The sequence below is a fragment of the Gymnoscopelus braueri genome (genome assembly GCF_963280865.1).
Source record: "Gymnoscopelus braueri genome assembly, chromosome: 1".
Lineage (NCBI taxonomy): Eukaryota > Metazoa > Chordata > Actinopteri > Myctophiformes > Myctophidae > Gymnoscopelus > Gymnoscopelus braueri.
The window spans coordinates 25,269,572-25,294,550 of record NC_137603.1 but is presented as its reverse complement, the minus strand read 5'-3'; the positions used below and the strand labels follow the sequence as shown (position 1 = coordinate 25,294,550).

General features: G+C 43.1%; 1 protein-coding gene across 1 annotated transcript in view; it reads right to left on the bottom strand.

The window, feature by feature from the left end:
• Positions 1 to 24,979, bottom strand: part of fam189a1 (family with sequence similarity 189 member A1) — a gene marked incomplete at its 5' end in the record, with an annotated part of 123,505 nt that overhangs the window by 21,207 nt on the left and 77,319 nt on the right. The window contains 2 exons of the mRNA XM_080430860.1: positions 1,191 to 1,322; positions 4,593 to 4,703. Coding sequence (XP_080286986.1) covers positions 1,191 to 1,322; positions 4,593 to 4,703 — 243 coding nt within the window. The remainder of the gene's footprint in view (positions 1 to 1,190; positions 1,323 to 4,592; positions 4,704 to 24,979) is intronic.

The window sequence follows — 24,979 nt, the reverse complement described above, 5'->3', positions numbered from 1 at the left end:
CCCAGGTAAGTCCTGCCCCATGCAGGATCTAACTATTTCCATCGACAATACCCGGCCACCGTGTCCCCCGTGCCAGATATGTCCCTGGCCTGGTGAAATCCGTTCCAACGTGTTGTCCTGGACAGTCGGCTCTCATTCAAGGCACACATTGCAGCGGTCACTCAATCCTGTAGGTTTAAACTCCATAACATTCAAAGGATCAGACCCTTCCTCACCCAGGAGTCAACCAACTCCTTATCCAGACCTCAGTCATATCAAAACTTGACTACTGTAACTCTCTCCTTACTGGCCTCCCAGCATGTGCACTTAAGCCCCTCCAAATGATCAAGAATGCCGCAGCACGCTTGGTCTTCAACCAGCAAAATGTTTCACATGTCTCTCCCCTTCTCCGCTCCCTCCATTGGCTCCCAGTTACTGCCCGCAGAGTATAAAACACTGATGTTGGCCTACAAAGCAACCACAGGTATGGCACCCCCATATCTTCAAAGCCTGATCCAACCCCACTCACTCAGATCAGCTAACACAGGGAAGCTGTCAGAACCTTCGCTAAAACATCCGGGATAACGCTCCACACTTCCCAGACTCTTCACCCTTCTGGCTGTGGAACAAACTCCCCATTGCAGTTAGAACTGCAGACTCCCTCACAATTTTCCGCCGTAATCTGAAGACTCACCTCTTCAGAATACACCTTATCCCGTAGCACTTGCCCTAGCCTTGACGACCATGCAGTCTTATGCAAAGGTTAAATCTAGATAGCATGTTATTTTGACAGATGCCAGGTTCATGTGTTGGCCTATAGTTTGTATAGTTTCAATGTACATATTATTTATCTTACATTTAGACTAATGCTAGGTTCTTGGTTTACACTACACTGTCTCTATGCATTTCATGTATTACTTTGTGTTTTCCTTGCTTATTGTAAATCACTCTGGATTAAGAGCGTCTGCTAAATGCCTAAATTGTAAATTGATTCCAAAAGATTAAGCGGGAAAATGGTAGCCTGGAAACCAGACTAATCCGTCAGAGCAAAAGTGTCTGGCCGTGCCAGGCTAGGAAAATGGTGGTGTTGTGTTTTATTTTTATTTCATAAGTCACCCACTACATAAACACACACATATGTGCACACACATGTGTGCACGCACATACGCACGCACATACGCACGCACGCACGCACACTCCCGTTCACCCACCTTGAGGCGAAGTCGTATGGTGTTGCAGTCTCTCAGTGGGTTCAGTTTCAGCGTCTCTCCCAGGTTGTTGCAGCTGGAGCTCTGCTGCTGCAGCTCGCAGCAGACACACACTCCATCGCTGTCAAACTTGAGCTGAGGGGGAGCAGGGGAGAACACACATACACACTCACACACGCACGCCACATGCACAAGAAAACACAGACACACACAAACAAACACAGAGGAACAACATGCAACCAAAATACTCATGTAAACACACGCACGCACGCACACGCAGACGCAGACACACACACACACACACACACACACACACACACACACACACACACACACACACACACACACACACACACACACACACACACACACACACACACACACATACATTACAAACAGATCAGACTTTGGCCTCTGAAACTACTGTCTACAGCCCATGGCTGATGACATGTCTATCCTTGACACAAAACGCACTGTGAGCGCATGGCAGACACAATGTCTAATTATGAGATGAAAGACATATACATGATTGCATTACAAATGACAAAATGGCAATTAAGGCAGTAGTGCACCCCTGGTGTGAGGCTTAAATGACAGAGCTCCGCATCAGGAGAGAGTGCAGTAAGTAGCTTTGCAAGGAGGGATTGAGGTGGAGAATACCTCTAATTCAGTACGTGACCCAGTTGGCAAGAAAGCAGGACATGAACTCAACATGTATGGGTTAATTACATTGGGGAGAGGAGATGGGAAACATTCATATTTGAGTCACGACTAGAAGAAGCTGTCCTGTTCGAGGCACATGAAGCAGGGAGGCTGCTTTCATATTATGTCAAGACAGTAGATAGGGTGATGCTACATGTCATGTTTTGTCCAGCTGAATGCTCATGGGACAAAAAAAGAATAGTCTTTGCAGTCACTGAAAAACAAGTACCACTGGAACTCTAACATCGATTTAAACTAGAAAGGTGCAAATTTCCACCAGGAGGCATGCCTAATAGCATGCCTCCTGCATGTATTCAGTTTAATTTCTACCTACAGTAGCACAGCATATTATAACCATAGTTTCTACTGTCTTCCTCCCTCTCACTATCTCTCTCTCTCCCATGCACATTCATTGTCTACCTCTCTCCATCTTTCTCTCTACTCCGCCGATCGTCGGCACTCTGAACTCTGTAAAAGGGGCTAAAGATTGAGTTACAACAGCTGTGCCTGTGTTGAATGTGTGCGAACATTAAGACTCTTGTAATTTGAGTGTTTGGGGGTATTTTGTCACATTTATAAATGTATATTTTGGTGTCAATCTAATATCGGCTTGCACGAGCAAGCATCCATGTCTGTGATTGGATTGTTCCGGTACATCCCATAAGCAAGGGGGACATGAGCGTTGTATGTTGAATGTTGTCGTCAATTTCAGTTTAGGTTTACTAATACTTGAGTATACTTTGTCAACCACTGTTTAAAGCTGACTCCTATACAGACTGCCATGCGCTACATGCATTTAATTACACATGCATGGAACACTTAAACACCCTCTATATTTAGAAACAAGTGGTTCAAGTGGTTAATTTAACTGTGAATGTCTGTCTGTAGTCAAGTATAAAATGTGCTGTAAAAGCTCTTATAGTACAGTAATGGAAGTAAAACATTTCACGGAAGCAAGGTACTTTATATACAGTTCACAGTACACCAGTGGTGGAAAAAGTACTCAAATGTTTTACTTAAGTAAAAGTATCAATACTGCACTGTAGAAGTACTCTGTTACAAGTAAAAGTCCGGAATTCTAAATCTACTTGAGTAAAAGTACAGAAGTATTGGCATCAAAATGTACTAAGTAAAAGTACAAAAAAGTTTGAAAATAGCCTATGTATAAAATAGGGCTAAAGTGGTTAATGTATGTTTCGTAATATCATAATTTATATCTGAAAAGTAACTAGTAACTAAAGTTTTCAAGTAATTGTAGTGGCGTAAAAGTACAATATTTGCCTCTGATATGTAGTGGAGTAGAAGTAAAAGTATTGGAAATTGGAAATACTCAAGCAAAGTACAAATACCTCAAAATTGTACTTAAGTACAGTACTTAAGTAAATGTACTTAGTTACTTTCCACCACTGCAGTACACTTTGTTATTAGCACCCTAGTAATATGCGAAATGTGCAGCATTTGCACAAACCACCTCCACGCCCCACTAGCAGGCAGATCAACTATGTGAAACATTTTGACATGAACATTGTTGTGACACGTAAGCAGGATAAAACCTGCAACACAAGCCGCCACTATGCCAGACAAATGGAGGCTCCAGATGGAGGGCGATTATGTTTTCCTTAATAATTAAAACATGAGCTCCAGTGGGTGATCAGTCACACAGCAGTTAGTCCTCATATTAATAGCACTGTGCCTGATTTTTCTGTTACTTTTTTTTAACTATTAAATGGAGGGGTAGGCTCATGCAGGATGCACAGTAAAATCCTGAGTGTTATTGTAACTCTGAGAGTGTACAAATGGACTCAAAAGTAGTATAGTGTAGGTATACTCAGTGAAATCCTGAATGTTAGTTCAGCCCATAAACCCTTAAAAGTCTAATTTTGCACCCAGAATTAGATGAACACTCAGGATGTTAGTTTAAGGGAAGAAACGATTGGTGTAAGATGACGTATTATTACAAGGGGAATACTCAATTTAAGAATGTAATCATATTTTTCTATTTTATGGGGAGTCAATTTGCTCTGTGAAATATCATTACTCTCAAAGGCAACGCAACTCAAATTTGTCATGCTACTATAAATGTTGGTGTTAATATTAGATTGATGTTTTAGTTTAAATTAAAAAACATATTATACTAGCGTTGTGTTCACCACTCTCAATGATTTTCAATTTGACTGTCTATCAATAGATTATTAGTGTGACATTGAATGCTGGGACCAAGTCTTTTTGGGGAGACAGTAGTGAATATTAACAGACTAAATTGGTCCAGGTCAGGTCAGGTCCAGAATTTTACAGTGTAGAAAAAAGGTTCCATTTGTACACTCTCTGGTCTGGGACCATGGCGGGCCCGGGACCAGACGTTGAGAAACAGTGATATCAATTGCTGCTATTTGTTTAAAAAAATCACCAAAAAAAACCAAGCTACCCCTTGCTGTAGTATTTCAGTAAATGAACATTTGGGGTTTTGACACGTTTTCCAAGTTGCAATGTGACACAGCTCTGTTTACCTTCAATTTTACATGCATTTCTTAGTTTTCAATTGTTTTTATTTTGACACTTGCTTTGGCCATGTAAATGTTTTCTCATGTCATGTCCTTTGAAATTGATAACATGTCTCAAGACATTGTCATTTTAGTTTGGAGCCTATTGGTAAAGGACACAGGAGGCATCCAGGGGAGAAGGTTAATGGGGTTCCGGTCTCACCAGCTGGCAGTCTTCTAGAGAGTTGACCAGCTGAGCATTTTGACAGGACAGGATGGAGCCCGCAAGGTTGAGCATCACACACACCGCTGACAGGAGCATGAAGAACGTGATCTGGAACAACAGAGAGAAGAGGAGGGGGAACGGCATTAGTCAGCATCAAAGGGCAGTGCACGCACATCCAAGTGCCCAGGTGCAGGACAAGCAACATTTCACATCAAAGAAATGAAGGGCCGCACACAGGTGAAATAAGCTGCACTGCTTTATTGCGTTCAACGTTTCGATCAAGAGAATTCTTCTTGATGAAGATCTCTAGTCAGGACTCAGGACATCAAAAATGTTATCGCTTGCTGAAGATAAATTCAGCAATTACTAACTTTTAGAATTTCAATGTTTGTTAGATTCTTATTATAGATAGAAATCTAGATATTGATCCGTGGTTTACTGTCCAATAATGGCAACTGATTGATTTGACCGAGTGACCAGAGAGGAAAGCACAGATGCCAATAGAAATCAATAAGGTGTTTAATTTTAAACCACTGAGGCCTGAAGGCAATCAAACATTATGGCTCAGCTTTTCACTAAACTACCCTATAAACCACAGTGGTATTTGCAGGCCTGTATGATGGACAATATAGAGGAACTAATATTTCTAATATACACACACACACACACACACACACACACACACACACACACACACACACACACACACACACACACACACACACACACACACACACACACACACACACACACACACACACACACACACACACACGCATACACGTGCACATGCACACACACCGGCACACCCGCATGTACGCACCACTCCAATCTCTTTCTGGGTCTGCAGGCTGATAGATCTGAGGTAATGCTAACTGCCTGCTGCTATCTTGAATCTTGATTCTCTTGATTCTCCCGCTGTATGTCCTCTCAGCCCCCTACTCAGTCTGTCTAAAGTCTTCTCTTTATTTCTGAGCTGACAGTCCCAAGGATATCAAAGCTGTTAGCAGAAATATAGCGAACCTTTCAGGGGCCTTAAATTACAGCTCAAGTGTAACCGAGAGGACATTAATACTGACAGTGGACAACCACCTCTTCTTATACCCAGTAGATCACAACCACCTCTCCCTACCCAGTAGATCACAACCACCTCTCCTTATCCAGTAGATCACTCCCACCTCTCCCTACCCAGTAGATCACAACCACCTCTCCTTATCCAGTAGATCACTCCCACCTCTCCTTACCCAGTAGATCACAACCACCTCTCCCTAGTGGATCACAACCACCTCTCCCAGTAGATCACAACCACCTCTCCTTATCCAGTAGATCACTCCCACCTCTCCTTACCCAGTAGATCACAACCACCTCTCCCTAGTGGATCACAACCACCTCTCCCAGTAGATCACAACCACCTCTCCCTACCCAGTAGATCACAACCACCTCTCCTTATCCAGTAGATCACTCCCACCTCTCCCTACCCAGTAGATCACAACCACCTCTCCTTATCCAGTAGATCACTCCCACCTCTCCTTACCCAGTAGATCACTCCCACCTCTCCTTAGCCAGTAGATCACTCCCACCTCTCCCTACCCAGTAGATAACTCCCACCTCTCCCTACCCAATAGATCACAACCACCTCTCCCTAGTGGATCACAACCACCTCTCCCAGTAGATCACAACCACCTACCTCTCCCTAGTAGATCACAACCACCTCTCCTAGTAGATCACAACCACCTCTCCCTGCCCAGTAGATCACAACCACCTCTCCCTACCCAGATCACAAGGCAGGACCCAGAGCTGTATGTCATCTTTGCCTCTCTTATCCAGTACTCTTGAAATTACGTAGGCAAAAACACCTCAGCAATATGAGGAGAGGAAAGATACGCCACTTTCTTCGTCTGTCAATTCCAGTTGGAAGATTCATCAGCATTCATCAGGCACTGGGAGGATAACTGTAGCGCATAAAAGCCAAACTACCACGGCAGTAAGATCATCAAATAAAACAATGATTAATTGAAATAATTGATTGAATTTAAGGGTTAAGGATTATTTTATTTAGGATAACTATCAGTGAATTGAATAAATGATCTGTTCACAAAATAACTGTACTATTTGTACAAACTCCTGAGTCAAACATTCATACACACTCAGCAGCCCTGGACTCTTCCGAAGATGGAGATTGGGAGTCAGGGGGAGTTAAGAAGAATCTCAACAAAAGACAGTGGTGTCTAAAAACTGTATTGACAGGAAAGAGACAGTGAAAGCAGCTGGGGCACTGGGTCACTGCATGGGACAGTGCCAGCGGGGCATCAAAGCCACTGTGGCCTCAGGGAATATCATTTTTTGAGGGTCATAAGGCCAACCTGAGGGGTCATGGGAGCCATGACCTTCATGGCCTTCATGAAATTCCTGCCCTGCATGCAACAATAGAGTAATTCATTCAAAGTGTAAGGTTAGATTTATACTTCTGACAATTGCATTTAAGCTTTTAAAAGAAAATCATATAACGGCTGTTCATTTTTTTTAATATATATTTATGTAAATATCATGAACTTTTTATTTGCCACAAAACATATTTTCAGCAAAAACAAAAAATCCAATGCAAAAATCCCATTGACATTAATAGAGAGAACGAAGGTACTTAATATGAAGGTACAGTGGTGTTCTACGCCAAGCAGGCACCATCGATGCACATTGCAAACTAGAACTGGAAGTTTGATGGAATACACTGAAGTCAGATAATCAGTTCAGGAATATAAAAGAAGACATGCGTATGACACATTGTTTTTTGATCACTTGTTTTTCAATGTGCACACTCATTATTGAGGTATCTAACCTCATTTAATTGAGGTATCTAAACAGTGGCAGCTATCGTTTCTGGCTCAGCAGTTTCGCAAGAATTGGTCGACAGGCTGTCAATGATTGACAGTCTCACGATAACAGCTCATACTTACTGCACATTCAGGAACGTACTCTGTGCTCTGTAAATATATCAATAAAATGATGTAGTGTGCGCATTGAAAAGTCAGCAGAAAACAATGTGTGATATGTCTTCTTTTATTTTCCTGAACAGATTATTTTTTATTTTTACAAAGGTCGCAATCATTCATAAATAGTGTTTATTCATAAGCTCAGCTGGTCCACCTGACTCTCATTGACTTCAATGCATTCAATCGAGCTTCCGGCTCCAGTTTGCCTCCCAGTGCGACAAATCTGCCACCTGGCATTGCTGGATAGAGAAAATGACATACAGTAGATGTCCCTTCCTTCATTGTAAGTTCCTTGGAGAGAACCAGGAAGGTGCCAACTTCCTGCTTACGACAAAATAAATAAGTCATCCCTGGACCACTCTATTACAGGGGCATGAAATCCTAGAGGCTGACTTTGTAGTGTGTTTTCCTGTAGAGGTTCAAAACTACAGAGGCGTAAAGCATGGCAGTGATGTAAGCAGCTCAGTGAATCAAATTTATAATGGATGTCTAACATTGGCACACCTACATCTAACGCAGCCATTATTTAATTAACTGCAGCTGCGTTGTTCACCTCGAGGTGTACTATAATCGTCCTGCCATGTTTGTTTCATGCCCCTTTAAAAGGAATAGCTCAGCAACAGATGTAAATTGGCTATTTCTGGTACAATATATTTATTGTGCTTTGTTCCTCTAAATAAATATTCAAAGAAAATAAATACATCAATCAATACATCAAGAAAATAGTTAGCCTATGTCAAGGATGGATTTTTGGATGTAGCGATAGCATTTTCATACAGTGTGTTAAGAGAGCTGGACCATTAGAAGGAGAACAGTGAAAACAAGTCACAGAGGGGATTCTCATGAATTTCAGGCTCTCAAGCATCCTTGCGCAGATGGAGAGGAGGAGGAGCGGAGGAGAGAGAGGCAGACAGACAGACAGACAGACAGACGGAGAGGACAAGAGGGTGGGGAGGAGAAAGAACCGGAGGTGGGATGCTATAAACAGATGGAGTGATAAGTTTAAGTGCTTTTCACCATGCCTGAAAATTGAAAGATTAAGAGGGTGAAGGGTGGACTCGAGGAAAAAACCCAAAGGAGAGCGAGGGAAGAGAGAGAGCAAGAGAGTGGTAGACAAGGAGAGAGAAAGTAAACGTCGAAGACAATTAGACACAGCTACAGTAAAATCCTCCGGCCCATTTTAACACCCAGTAGGCATGTCACAATTATTACATAATCACAATTATTTGAGATAATCACAATTATTTTTGAATAATCCTCGGAATCGTTTCCATTCAATCTGTGTTATCTAAAATGTTTTTGTACTTTTAATATAAATGTTATAAAAAACTAAATCGTCTATTTTCGCTATTTTGGTAACTTTTTGCAAGTATAAGATTATCAAATATATGGTCTGGCCATAGTACATTATCTATTTTGATTATTGATACTGGCCATTGAAAGTAATGTTTTTGCAAGTACTTTTTTATATCTGCCCTGTGCAAGTTTTGTTTACAAAACCTAAAAGGCAGACAGATTAGTTTTTTCTTTTCCAAAGTTCAATGTTAAAAACACAATTAAATCTAATCGCAATTCTTTGTAAAATGTCATGATCGTGCCTGCCCTACCAGTCAGTATTTTGTTATGTAGCACCACAGGTACTCTATTGTAACTAAGTACATACGTTTTAACATCATGGTGGCAGCTGTTAAAATAGTGCCTATGCCTTTTAAAGAAGTCAAATATGCCTATGATCATTATATAAGTAAGACCAAATTGATATTCATAAAAAAATAAAACAATAAATAATGCAGGATGCCTGCATGCACATGAAAATTATGCAGATAGATTTCTGCTGCCAAGCTGGATTTGTCTACAATGTACATTCACCACACCTGAGTGCACTTCAATAATATTATGTAAATAAATCTAGTACTGCAAATACCACTGAACTCATAATGTAATATATACCCTGAGAGTGTGTGTGTGTGTGTGTGTGTGTGTGTGTGTGTGTGTGTGTGTGTGGGAGGGTGTGTGTGTGTGTGTGTGTGCGTGCGTGTGTGTGGGGGTGTGTGTGTGCGCGCGCGCGCGTGTGTGTGTGTGTGTGTGTGTGTGTGTGTGTGTGTGTGTGTAGGGGTGTGTGTGTGTGTGTGTGTGTGTGTGTGTGTGCGCGCGTGCATGCGTGCGTGTGTGTGTGTGTGTGTGTGTGTGTGTGTGTGTGTGTGTGTGTGTGTGTGTGTTCATCTCAGCTTACTGCAACAGTATACAGTGGGGAAATGACCAGTGTTAAAGTTCAGTCAACAGATGTATGACATTAACTAGAAAGGTGCGCTCAGTAGAGCACAAATCCCTGCCAGGAGGCATGCCCTAATAATAATATTAATATATGCAGTGAAATTACTACCTTGAGCCATGAAACAACAGAGTGGCATGTGATTACCTCTTGTATTATGTTCTCTCTGTGCACTGCCACATTATTTAGCTTCCTCCATCTCATATTTGTGTCATTCAATTTCTCTGCAATCTTAATTATCTGTAGTTTGATTTGTTAATTCCTTGTGTCAGTTATGTTTGTATCACCAATCACTCAACATTCACACTTGCAATTTGAAATGTAAATGTTGGGTTTTCACTGTCCCACATTTGCGTTGGGAGTCCTTAGCAAGAGGAAGTAAGGCAACGCAAGGCAGTCGTCAGTTTACAGCAGCGCTACTCAACCCGTGGCCCGCGGGCCGCATGCGGCCCCAACGCAGCGTCTTGGCGGCCCCTCATGGTAAAAAAAAACCAAATCCATTATTTAAATCTCTGGGAGTTGGCAACCCTAACCTTGCCATACCTTAGCTTTTGCTGAACTGATGCCACTGGACATACACACAAAATAAACAGGTACAGTGAAAAGAATATGATGTCAAAATGTACATTTTCTTATAACAATAACAATGCGTAGAGTGTGTTACAAAATCGAAAAATCCAAAATAGGACCGTCATTTTTAGCTTGCGGCCCCTTGGACTTTTGGTATTTTGCTGAGTGGCCCCTGAGCCATCTTAAGTTGAGTAGCCCTGGTTTACAGTATGCTTGTCTCTAAACAGACATTGCAAATTGAGACTTTTACCTGGAAGTTAATAGCCTCTTCCCATAGCCTACCGCTTTTGTTTTGTTAATATTGTAGATTCCATGGCAGCCAGCAACATTGGATATGATAGCCTACCTGTACATATGTTGGATCATGAATCCAACAGGATACAGTTAACGGCTTTTGACAAACTTAGTTCAGCTGTCACAGCAGCACAGTGAGCGCACCTCTCGGCACATCAAAGGCAGTGCTTTTTTTGTTGTGCTTTTTAACCCCTTTTCTCCCCAATTTGGTCGTTATGCCAATTGATTCCTCCCCACACACATGTGTGTGTGTGTGTTGTCACTATACTGTTGTATTCCTACTGACTCACCTGCCAGTGAGGAGCCCCCACCGGAAGGACATAAGAGCCTTCGTCCTACTCCTCCCGCCCAACACTCCCTGCTGACAGACGCCGCCCCAGCCCGCAGGAGTACCTCCCCCTGAACACGGGCCAATTGTGTTCATATAGACGCTCGACGAAGCCGGATGCAACACAGTGGATTCGTAACCACAACCTCCGCGATGGTGGGCAGGCACTTTACCACTGAGCCACCCGAGCACCAAAAGACAGTGCTGCGTATTAGAATGAAGTTCTTTAATTTAACCCATTAAGACCTGGAACTGTGTCATTTTTAGATTTGAGCTAAAAAGCATTATTTTACACTTTGGGCTATTCAAAAATAGCAGATCTACAAGCTCATAGCGCGGCACCGAGTGCCGCGCTATGAGCTTGTAGATCTTTTTTTTTAAATCATGAAAATGTGTGCAAATCTTTGAATATATATATTTTTAAAGCGAACATTTTTAACTCAAATCGTTGCTTCTGGGACCCCCTGGAACAAAATATTTTGATGGGGTCCGCGGCCAAATACATATAATTTTGGGGGTCCTTGACATGAAAAAGATTGATATAGAAACATACGTTTTTCAGAATACTGTTGAGATTTAGGAGACATGTAGAATTGGCTTCAGGTCTCAATGGGTTAAACAAATTAAAAAAACTAAATGAGCGTAACACTGCTAGTTGGAAAAGGGAAGAATCACACCATTTAAATATGTAAATCACTGGTTTCTTTCAAAACTGTCCTGAAACCACTGTCCGGAGACCACAAGGGGAGGTACATCTCCCAGCAGAGATGAATCGGTTCATAACAGCGCTGTGACAGATGTTTCGGTAGCTTTGAGTAACGCTCATTGCAAGGACATAGATGTAACAAAGCACGACAATGGATGAGATTTAGTATTTTCTTTGGGGGGGGGGGAGGGGGCAGAGCTTGTGTCCCATCACTGCAGCAAAAGGTAGTGTTTTAATGAGACCTCTCTGGGCTTAGTCTTATTATCACCAGAGCACATCCAGTCAAATGAAGTGCCCCATCTCAACCCATAACCAGCAGCTGCTCCAACTGGGGAGACAACAGTCTCATTTAATCACAGCCCCCATGGTGCACGGAGAGCTCTGCCATGAAATGCGAAGCCACAAAGACATAATCAGTCTTTATCCACCCGCATCAGCATAATGGATAATTATGCTTTCGTGGGGGCTGGGCGATAGAGAAAAGCAAATATCACAATATTTTTGACCAAATACCTTGATATCGATATTGTGACGATAATATCGTATTGTGACTATAATATCAAATGTATTTTAAATTTGTCAAGAATAGTCAAAAATAACAAAAATAGCATATCTATAACATGTAGATCAGCTACTCTTGCTATTGGGGTGCGGCCCTCACACATGTCACACCTAATGATCCGTCCAAACTCATTTTTTTAAATTACGAGATATTATCATATCACGTGAATTACAGCGGAAACAAAGTCATGTAAAACTTCATTGGTTTTAAATGACTACTTGGTTCATACGCATGCATTATGCATCAATATAATCCCATGGTGGACATTTTATAATACGCAGTCCTTTACACCAGCGGGGCCTTCATGTCACTTCAGTGAGCCTTGATTCCTATCTGCTGATTGTCATGAGTGGCTCCACTCTGACACATTCTCATTAGCACGTAGCATCACATAGCACAGTTTAACAGCCCTCCATTAATTACTGCTGGGCTGCCCACAGCATGCCAATGAGGAACAAAGACGCTCGAGCGCACACACACACACACACACACACACACACACACACACACACACACACACACACACACACACACACACACACACACACACACACACACACACACACACACACACACACACACACACACACACACGCACACACACACACACACGCACGCACACACACACACACACACACACACACACACACACACACACACACACACACACACACCAAGAGCATGCATATGGCGTGGCAGGCAGGGTGGATTTGCACTGCATGTCATCATCACAGTTTAATACTTGTGGAAGACAATACATCACAATACCAGTGCCATTCATTTTCCTGAATCACAGTCATAGATCACAACGTAGAGCCCCCTGGCTCAGGTAGAGAATTGCTTCATCACCGAAATGAAAATCCTTGGGCTTTGGCTTTGGCACGTCCCATCCTTCATCCAGCTATATTATCTCTTTGGGCTGTGTTTAAGCACAGCTGCTCAGAAGTGTGGACATGTTTTCGATTGGCCACTGATGTCCAGGTAGTGAGATAGATTGGCGAGAGTCTGTTGATGCCAGAGACTGACTAAGATATGGCTATTATGGTCACTTGTTCTCATGTTTTTGTTTCTTAGGCTTGTTTTTCTTGACCATAAATGTTAAGAATGTAATTTAGATAGCATGTTATTTAGACAGACGCTAGGTTCATGGTTTACCTGGTGTCCGAGTTTCTTACACTACACTGTTCTCTCTGCATTCTATATATGTGATTATTTACCTCACTCTGGATAACAGCGTCTGTCAAATATCTAAATTGAAAATCGTACGACGCTATGATGAATGACATTGAGACACTGAAGGCCCTATAGATATTCAGACTATGCATATCATTTCCTGTCACCCTGCATTAAGCTGCACAGTCCCATGGACCATGGTAATTATTCTGTACATAAATATGGCACATCACCCATGACACAGTTGCTATGGATATGTAAAAAGCCCCCCACTGCCTCAAATGTATTCCTTCGATTTCACTCATACAGCAAACTGGAAAACTGAAACATGCATTTTAAAATAATGTATCACAAGGTGTATCAAAATGCAGTATCAATCAATCAATCAATCAATCAATCAATCAATCAATCAATCAATCAATCAATCAATCAATCAATCAATCAATCAATCAATCACATCTTATTGTCACAACACAGGTACAGGGTAATACTTTTACACCATGTGTAATATGGTTTATCCAGAGAGCCATCCAGAGAGCCAAGTGGATACGGTTCATTTTTTGTATGGATGCCTATAAAGTGGAAAACAAACCCCTCACCTCAGCACTGATAGCGTCATGCTCTACTGTACAGGAAGTTTGAGTCAGCACACCATATTATCACAGTACAATGAGGAGACCCAGTCTGAACAGTGCAAGATCAAACCAAACCAGGTCTCCTACCCCTGTTAACTGTGTCAAAACAATGGCCTATAACTGTGCTTAAGCAATTTAAGAGGTGCCAGTAATAAGGTATTATGAGGTGCAGGGGAATGCAACAGGAGAGCAAAGGGAGACTTTAGAAGCCTGGGTGGGTGCTCAGACTGCAGCGCAAATTAGTATTTAGTCTGCAGCAGCACTGCGACAAGAAACGATTTATTTTCAATTATCCCTCAACCGTGCGAGATGGGGGCAACGTTGTTGTGTTTTTCCTCTCGCCCAACAGATCACAAAGCCTCTGATTTGGTTTCCCTCCAATAAATCCACCCTCAAGGCCATATGCAGGGCTAAGAAACACCTTTAACCAAGAAACACTAAACAACACATGTGAGGATGGAAAGGAAACTAAGTGTGTTCGTATTGACTATTGGCTCCTAACAGTATTATCCACTTTCAACTGGGCGTCCCTGTAGTATTTTGGGCATGTTGTTACTAATGTCGAAAAATGTAAAACAAAAAAAGAAAATAGCATTGTGCACTTGTAGATCGCCTAATAGTCTATAGAGTACTTTTACTAATAGGTATTTTATTGTGTGTGTATGTATGTATATATGTGTACACACACACACACACACACACACACACACACACACACACACACACACACACACACACACACACACACACACACACACACACACACACACACACACACACACACCACATTATTGTCTCCGCCGTAGGTGGAGAGTATGTTTTCGCTTCGTCCCGCCGTGTGTGAGCAAACATTGTTAGCCAAGCTAACATTGGTCAAGCTCCACGTGACACGTGTCAATATGTTGACACCAATGCCTTTGATTGGCTAGAGGGACGCATGACGAAATAAAATCCTATAAATAGGTGTGTCACTTCAAAAAGCCTCTACTTTTTGAAGTGAGGTAAGACAGGATCAATCAGTCTTGATTGGAACAGTACCTTCCAGTACAAATCACCCGTCCGTGCGTGTGTGTGTCCCTCTTGAGAACACCTAACATTGGTCAAGCAAAGGCGCAGAAGGCCAAAGCTAAGAAAGCATACTCATCTACAACAGTAACACAGAAGAGGACTATAGAGTTGAATTGATCCCACAACAAGGCCGAAGTCTTAATACTGTAACAATTGGCCGCCTTGATCAAATACATTATGTAGCACTAGAGAAAACTGACATAGATCAAACACACCAATCAACTGCTGAAACTGTTCAAGACAATGAAGATGAAGAAGACAGACAAGCATTTGAACAAACCAGTCAATTACGACGACTCCCATATGACACATTGCTTCAAGAAGAACATCTTTTAGATGCAGACACTACATATTCAGTCGCCCCTGCAGAACACCAAAAACCACGCGCATTCTACCAAGACGACCCGTTCTACCAAGACGACCCGTGCTATTAAAATAGCACGGGTCTGCTGGCGGAGACTTGTGCTCCGAGGAGCACATTTTCTAGTTATATACTATTTCTATTATTTATTTGCGTTAAGTTGAGTTAAGTAGAGTTACTACTCACAACCAAATATCAAAACACACGTAATCTAGGCCGGGGGTAAACTCTAATCAGGGAAAGAAAACATGGTTGATTATGTGCCCTCCGTCACTCATTGTGTGGCTGTTATTGACTTGATAAACAGAGGAGGGGAAGGGTTAAGGATGGATTTATAACCATGAGGCTGACCAGGAGGGCCCTGGGCTACAGCAGCTGGTTCACATTTCACACAGAGCAGGTGGTCTCAGAAGGACTTAACCACTTGAACCCCAGCATGCCTATTCTAGGGGGAACTGTCGCCATAAATAGCAGATCTACAAGCTGTTGCGAGATGCTAGAGAGATGCTAGATCTGCTATTTCTGGCAAAGAGATTTGGTGTGGAGTGAGTGAAAAGAAAGTGTACCAAGTACAGTTGCAACCGTTTTACTAAGAATAGAGGGGTTAAGTTTGCCTCACAGCCTAACTCATTCCCTTCCTGCAGCCTAGAACCTGACAAATAGCAGATTTTGGAGAGTCCTTGCCAACTGATTAGCAATATTTTCCCCAATATTTTATCAAAAAGTGCAACATTTCTAATCAATTTGAAAAGTGTATTTTATTAATCAATTTCAACCTGGCATCCATATTTTGGGCATATCATAGATTGGCGAAGATTTTCACAAATCTTCAAAAAGTTTCTAAAATTTCCCCAAACTTTCAAAAACAGCAGATCTAGTTGTCGGTCGGGACACATCGAGACACATCGGCTACATAACTGTAGATACCGTCAAAAAAGGTCAAATAATGGCCGATATATCTGTCAGCCCACGGTGCTCGGGTGTGCCAGAGTGTGTGCGATTGTGTACTTGTGCATCTGTGTGTGTGTGTGTGTGTGTGTGTGTGTGTGTGTGTGTGTGTGTGTGTGTGTGTGTGTGTGTGTGTGTGTGTGTGAGTGTGCGTGTGCGTGTGCGTGTGCGTGTGCGTGTGCGTGTGCGTGTGCGTGTGCGTGTGCGTGTGCGTGTGCGCATGCGCGTGTGCGTGTGTGTGTCCGTGTATATACATATGCATGTGCACGTGCACCATCTCCAGGATTTAGCATTAGTACGTGCGGTGCGTGCGACCCTGACTGAGACCAGGGCTGGTCCAAACAAATAGAGGAGGTGTTGATTCTAAATCTCACCGGCAGAACCCCAGGGGGACGCCACTCTAAACCACACATAATGACTTCCACAGACCCCTCATCCTACTGGGGGGAATAGCTTTATTACATGAGTGCATATCGCTTTTAGCCTCATTGGTGCTGTGAGGTGTATTCCGTGAACCGTGGGTTCATAAATCAACCGTAGGACACAGGCGCTGATGAGGGTCCTAGTAAACTCAGGGGCTTACCGATGGCTATGGAACATGATGGAGGGGAACTGAACTTCAGGTTGTAAAACACAGCCTTCAGAATAGAGGCGTAGTCCAGTCCAGTACGGGACAGTACAGACAAACACCTGTACTGCAGCAGTGGTATGAAACCCAATACAAGCTACAAGTAAGCTGTACTTTCATTTAGCTGTATTTTGTCTGGCTTAGCGTTAGAATTATAGTAGGGAAAGGGGGGTTTCGAACACTGAAGCTTCCTGCTGTGATGCTTCCCTGTCTGAAGTAAGCCCAGCACCACACAGTTAAAAACCCCAAACGTTGTTGAGCAGAGGCCCTCAGGGCTTTATAGTGTCTTTTCTGTTTTCACTCTACAATAAATATCTTCGCTGAAAATAGTCGCATTGCGATGTGTTGTAAGCCTGTAGATCAGCTATTCCCTGCAAAGGCTTGATCCCCAGAATAGGGATGCTGGGGTTTACGTGGTTAAATCCTGAGCATCGAATTGAACTCTGACAGTTTCAATCTGGACTGCAAAGTGACCATTTTCGCAGGGCAGAAATACAGAATTTATTTGTTAACAGGGGAGTGAACATGGCCCTGCCGCTATAGCACCTTTGGGCCCTGACGTACGGCCATGGTGACAGCGTGTCAGCCAGCTTCGCTGCAGGACGTGATGAAACGGCGACTGGTGTGGGGAATGTGCGAGGTACAGTCCAACACCTTTTTATCAACACATGTGCACCATGCCAAACCTGTGGCCCACAGTGGCGATAAGCCAGGAACATGCTCCTCCTGGTGCACTGGTCACCTAAATCACAGTCACACACCCACAACTGAGGAATAGCCTAATAGCAGATAGACAGACATAGGGACAGAGTCAGACAGACAGACAGGGTCGGTCGTCACTCGGTTTGACTGATGGGCGGTCGGTCACTCGGTTTGACGGACGGATGGACGGACGGACGGGTTACATTATGGCTAGCCTGAAAGAGCGAGCCCTATCGATGGTCTTGAAGGGCGGATCCAAACCCAGGCGGTTGGATTCCAGCGCCGCTTGCTATTGCTTCACCAATCTATGTCCCCGCCTCCCCTCCCCTCCCCCTCCCCGGCCTGTGCACGGAACACGCTGACGTCACCAAATTTAGAGCGACGCCCCTCTGCAGTCTGATTGGTTAGGAGATAACAAGGTTCACTCCCACTCCGAAACCACCGGTCCTGCATGGTTCCCCCAGACCTTTTTTCTTTTGTAACAAAAAAAAAGGCATGGGTTTCCGAGGCTACATTAAAGGTTTAATGACATTCACTTTTACACCACATTCAAAGTCTTTGTCATGGTCCTTCAAAAGTGTACAAAAAGTTTTAAGTGAAAATTCCATTCCAGTGATCCATGGCAGGTGTTTTTCTCTCACATTTCTAAAGCCTTTTCAACTGCAATGAAAAAAGAAATCTTTGCCTGCGGGTGTCGCTGGTGAGGGATTTTGCCTGTCAATCATCGCCTCTGCTCCGCCCCCCCCAAAGGAAAGGATAGGGGAGGGGAGGGGCGAGGAGGAGAGTGGGCGGGATTAATCGACTGTGACCTCACTGTCGAAGGGCCAAGCTCAGATTACTTTTCAGCCTAATTATTCAGAAAACCCCAGACCACAGAAAATCCACTGAATGTTCTAAGTTCAGGTTTTTTGGGTGTAATTGAGGTCATAAAACCCCAAATAAAACATTGAAAATAAAAAAAGTGAAAATGAATGTCATGATACCTTTAAGGCTAATCAGTCAGGTTTCTAGTAGAGCAGGTAGAGAAGTTTATCCTTGAGCCAGTGTTCACACGTATTGATTAAAGCAGTCCACAGAGGACCCCCGGGGTCAGTGCCTGATTAACTTCCACTTTTGTCCAACATTTTAATCAGTCCCTGACCTCTGTCTCTGTCTCTGTCTTGTCTTCTCTCTACTCCCTGGACTGCCTGTGGAGGTGGGCTGCTGTAATGAGACAGGCCCGTATTCAACCAATCTGCTGCTCCCAGCAGGTGGGCTCTGCTCACCTCAGTGAGTCCATGGAAACATCTGTATATATATGTACAGTATATGTGCATTACATATTGTTGCTGTCCGGTGGAAACTGTCGGGTTATTATTATAAAAAAATAAAATCTAAATAGTGAAAATGGACGATCTACAAGACCACAACGCGTGGTTATTATGTTCTTAACCACTTGAACCCCCCAGCATCCATATTCTGGTGGGAACATTAGCCAAAACAGGATATCTACAGCTAGATGGGGAAAAACTGTCCAATACAGAGTCAACTCAGGTCCAGTTTACCAATAAGTCTAGAGGGTTTAAGTGGTTGTTACAGTACATGACAATGACCGAAGTACATACCGTACATCCTCAGCAAATAGCAGCTCTACAAGCTCACAAGTTCACACAATGCATCACGGTATGATGCGTTGTACGTTTGTAGATCGGCTAGTGGTTACGCTGTTCAGGGGTCTTCAGTGTTTTTCAGGCAAGGGCCCCTTAGCTGAGAGAGAGATGAAGCAGGGACCACTACCACTATACTGTATACAATTGTGTTGCAGGGTAAATCTTTTGATAGATTTCATAGATAGCTTCATAGACTTGTTTTACAGCACTGTCATCAGTGTTCATGTTAATGTGTATTTTCAGACTTTTCATTTTCAACTTAAACCTTCAATACTTAGTAAACTTGACCTCTGGCTCTGTACTTGGTCTGCTCTTTTTCCCCTCTACCCCTCTTGCCACAAAATATCAATGTAATGTAAAAAATAATTATAATAAAATGTTCCTATCTCACAAACATTTGGCAGCCTCCCCCTGTAGTACCTCTGAGGAGCCTCTAGGCTAGGGGACCCAGACCCCCTGTTGACGAAACATGGCTTAAGTCAGGGGTCTTCAACAGGGGGTCCGGGAACCCTAGGGGGTCCTCAGAGTTACTACAGGGGGTCCGCCAAATCTTTGTGTGATAGGATTTTTTATTTTACCTTAACCACTTGAACCCTAGCGTCCCTTTTCTGCTGAGAACTTTAGCCAAAAATAGCAGATTTACAAGCTCACAACGCCTCGCGCTGTGAGGCGTTGTGAGCTTGTAGATCGGCTATTTTTGGCAAAGAGGCATAGGTGTAGAGGGAAAAAAGAGCAGACCACGTAAACAAAAAAAAATTGAATCTGAAACACAATTTTATACGATATAGAGGGGGTCCCTAGCTGCTTCATCTCTCTCTCTCAGCTAGGGGGTCCTTGGCCTTAAAGCGTTGAAGACCCCTGGCTTAAGTGGTGAACTTCATCAGCTGTCATGTACATTATATCCTCAGCGTAACTCCGCTCTCTGAGATGTACCTGCTGTATAGCTGCTGTACTGGTGCTGCCACTACAGTGGCCTGGATCACTGCTATGACCCTCTGCTATGAACAGCATCAGATAAGCATGTCCTTCTAATTCCTACTCTAATTAATATGGAGCCACAGCTTCCTGCAGCATAGGACTCTCTAGGGGAGGACATCATTCATCATGCATTATCTCACAGCCCAACCAACAGCTCCTGTTCTGTTCTGCTCTGCAACTAGCTAACACCTCTCTCTCTCTCTCTCTCTCTCTCTCTCTCTCTCTCTCTCTCTCTCTCTCTCTCTCTCTCTCTCTCTCTCTTTCCCTCCCTCCCCCTCTCTCTCTCTGTCCTTCCCCTCTATCTGGCCCGCTGGCTTTCACTTCATTTTCTTTCATACATTTTATTGTCAGTGTCAGTGAGAGAGAGATAGGACAATCTCCTGCACTGACTGAGGACTATAGGGGGAAAAGATGAGGCAAAATCCTACAGAGTTAGGAGTCTTTACTGGTCTTTACTTTCTACTAGGCCATTTTAGGGATGGGAGGGGCTTATAGGTTTAGGGTTAGAATTACTGTAAGGTTCAGTCAAGGTCAGAGTAGGGATCAAGGTTTGGCATGTAGTGGATGGGGGTTAACCACTTAAACCCTCAACTTGACCTTTTTGGATCTGTACTTGGTCTGCTCTTTTTTCCCTCTACAACAAATCTCTGCTGAAAATAGCCAATCTATAAGCTTGTAGATCAGCTATTTCCGGCAAACTGCCCCCCAGAATAGGGATGGTAGAGTTCAAGTGGTTAAGGTTAGGCATTCATAGGTAAAGAATGTAGGGAAGTGTATGTGTGTGCAGAACAAGGACGAGTCAGACAATGTAGAGCAAGATGGAATGAGATGGAGACAGTGTGAGATTCATAACACCTTCCAAATAGCCTCAGGGGAGATGTCCTTGAGATGGCGAGTGAACCAGCAGACTAGATCATTCCTTTGTTCGTTTTTATGGAGCAGCTTCTGTTCCCTGCATCTCCGGGCCTGTCTGTATCGCCACCACTTTGTTATGCGAGAACGCAGCACAGGTCTGTGTATCTCAGCCTGTCTCAGTGCTATGTAACAACTCTGATATTTTTTGGTGTGGTGTTTCCCTTCCCCCAAATATGACATGAGTAAAATGGCCGTCATGTGAATGGATATATCAACTTTGTGCCTTTTATTTACTGCATCTATTCCTCTTCCCCGTGATGGACAATTTCAGCTTTGCCGCGTGCGCTCCACCATTCAGTTAGCATGTGTTTCAGACTAAGCTTCTTGCGCACACTGAAAACAAGTAGTATGATGAATACGTTTCAATTAGATATACAGTACATGAGGGAGAGGGGCGGGGCTGGAGGTCAGTCAATTAGCTTGAGATGCGTGTGTGGTGCAAGGGCAAAAGGGAGAGTGATAGCATACATCAGGGGCAGACTGGAAACAAAAATCAGGCTGGAAAATTAATGACAGCGACCCCCACATTTGTCCAAATTGACAAAAATAGTAAAGTATAAAGCATCCATCAACCAGCTGATCAGTCAGTCTATCAATGTAATACAAAGTTCAAGCTAAAGGAGCTAGAAAGATAGGGCCAGTCCTCTGTCTGTTTTGCACTCCACAGTGTACTTACTGCATGCTTATGAAATCATCTCATACTGTGCAAGCCCCTAGGAACGGGATGGATGGTGAGGTAAGAGTTGACAAGTAGCCAACTCTGGTACTGCAAGCTTGCCAATACATCAGGATATCTCTAATGGGCAACACCAAAATGTCAACTTTGTGGAGATATCTCAATTAGGAAGATTGCAGGATGAACCCTACTGATTTAGGTGACCCTAGGGCCTTTCCTATACCTCCTCCTTCTGTGAATATAAAGTATATGCCCCCACCACGTTCTTCCATTGTTAATAATATAAGATTTTCCTTTATTCACTAGTGAGAGCATAGGGCTCTAAGGATGGCCATGTCAATCGGTGCAGCACGGGGGAAACAGGCAAACTGGTGGGAAGTACCTGCAGCAAACCCAAGTTGGGTTGAATTAGCATGATTGATATTCATCATACTGATGCCTGATAATATATACTGTATAATATATTATTAGTGGATGTTGGATTCACAATGAACAATCAAATTATCGCTTTTCATTACCTTTAATAGCAGTGCACTGTGCTGAGCATAAAGGGTTTTCTGGTAATTCTCACAGTTTCATGGAAGAAGCCTTAGAAAAGCACCCCAAACATACTGCCAAGAGCAGACGATGTAAAATTATCTTGGGAGGAAGTAGTCTAGCAGGAGAAATAGGTTCCGTATGTAACCGCATGAAATTTTTCGTAACCAGTTTTTTAGGTCCCTGATGGTGTCTAGGTTAGAATTTTTCATGTTGCCACAGTAAACTAATGGCCCATGGTTTAGCAGCGATCTTGAATTGATGTCTGCGCGTGAGCAGTAAAACATAACTCCTGAATACAAATTAACCCACTTTTTTGTTTTAAATAATACGAAAAAGTGGGTTAATTTGTCTCTGTATTCAGGAGTTATGAAAATCTGTGCTTTTCACCACTCATGTGGACATCAGTTCAAGCTGCCAAACAAACCCCACGGGCCATTAGTTGACCTTGGCAACATTAAAAAGGTTTATCTAGACACCATAGCGGAATGTGTGGATATAAAAAAAGAAAAGACTGTGCAGTGTTTCCAAAGCAGACTGAGCATAGAGGCATAGAGGGGGGGAAAGATGGATGGAAGTTTACTACTTAGTTCGACCACTTCTTGATTTGTTGGTCCAAAAAAGTGACATTGATGAGTGATGCTCCTCTCCAAAAGGTGAACTATTTTGTACTTGAGGCGCCCACGGCCCTCTGTCAAAAACGCTAGCCACTGAGAGAGCTGTCATTTGAGGCTCGATGCTGGGAAGAGGAGCGCTCCTAGCTCCCGTCTTTATCATAGACAGAGTTTCTTCATGGCAGACAGTGCTTTCTGTGCCACAGCCCCTTAGCATCCTAAAAAAAGCTTTTTTTTAAAAAACATGTCATGCAGGTAGGTACATAGTGTAGGAACCGGTTTCTCCTGCTAGACAGGAGAAATAGAGAAATGCAGTTAATACATTCAACATTGGTCCCATGAGAAGCATTTCTTAGCGTAAAGCCCAGTTCATGAGCCCAATTCATATTCGCCAAATAAACTACACAAATGGACACACAAAATATAAAATGGGGCTGCTACACTCTGAGTATGCTTAGTACACTAACAGCCAGGTATCTGAGGTATAAGTCCACAGACAATCCACTGAACTCTCCATGCATGTACAGTACATAATGCACGATTCAGTGATGTACAGCGATGAGCCAAACAGAACATGTCAGTTGGCGTAATATTCTATCTACTTCACCAATCACTAAAGCCTTTTATGAAGGAGGAACCGTTATGGATATTATGCTGTAAATATTGTGCTGGATACAAGCATTTATCCATTGTCACATGTGGATTAGAAGGCATAAAAAAACATGCTGAAGCTCGAGGCATTCATAACAAAGTGAAACAAACAATATTAACATATTCAAAGCGGGTCTGTGTGATTATGGAGACTTCTATTTGGGTGTGCTTCTGGCGACTAACGTGTGCTGAAAATAGCAACGGATGAGCTTGTGACTCGACTCGATATACGCCGCTAGATCTGGTACAAGCAGGCAGACAGCATGAATCAGTGCACTTCAGATCTGACAAACCCTTCTGAAGCCCTTGAGGGTGTTCCAGGGGGTCCCCACTCCCCAGATAAATTATTGGTAGTAACCAAAGTGACCCTTACTAAGTCAGGTCTGTAACTCAGAGAGTGAACAAATGGACCCTTATGGGTCCATTTGGTTCAAATCGATTGCTCAACCCACTGAGGAGAAAGCTGCAGATCAGAGAGAATGACGGTACGGCAGAGGTGTTTAGGATGAAGGTCCATGGCCGAATACATCAATCTGGGGGTCCTTGAAATAAAAAAGGCTGAGAATCACTTCCCAACTGCACCTCTCTCCCACACCGGCACACACTGAGTGAGTCCCCAAAATACCAAACGCGGGGGAAAACATGCCACTTCGCCTCTGGAAATTGTCAGTTCACCCATTGGCTGCATGCCTCATGCAAACCCACCTGCCCCAAAATAGGTCCCTAAGTCTTCTTTTTTTTATATATATATATTGGCAAAATCTGTTTCGCTTGTTTTCATTTCTGTGCTAAAAGAGTGATCTTCAGCTATTCAATGAGAGTGAATGGAATCACTATTTCTGGTTTGTCGCTCATGCACAGAAGCAACCGATACTGTTGATGAACCATATTTAGACTCATATCATGCCCAGATTCTTTAAAAAAAAGAACATGAGTGAATGGCTGTAATCCCCTCCCAGAGACATTTTGGGATGCTTTGGCTCCATCTGAAGCGGTTCAACATCAGGGATGGGACGATAATGGTTGTTATTGTTTATCGTGATGAGAAACGCTCACAATAATCTCATCGCAGACATTTTGATTTATCATGAAATCGTCCTTGGTCATACACTGGGATCAATTCACTT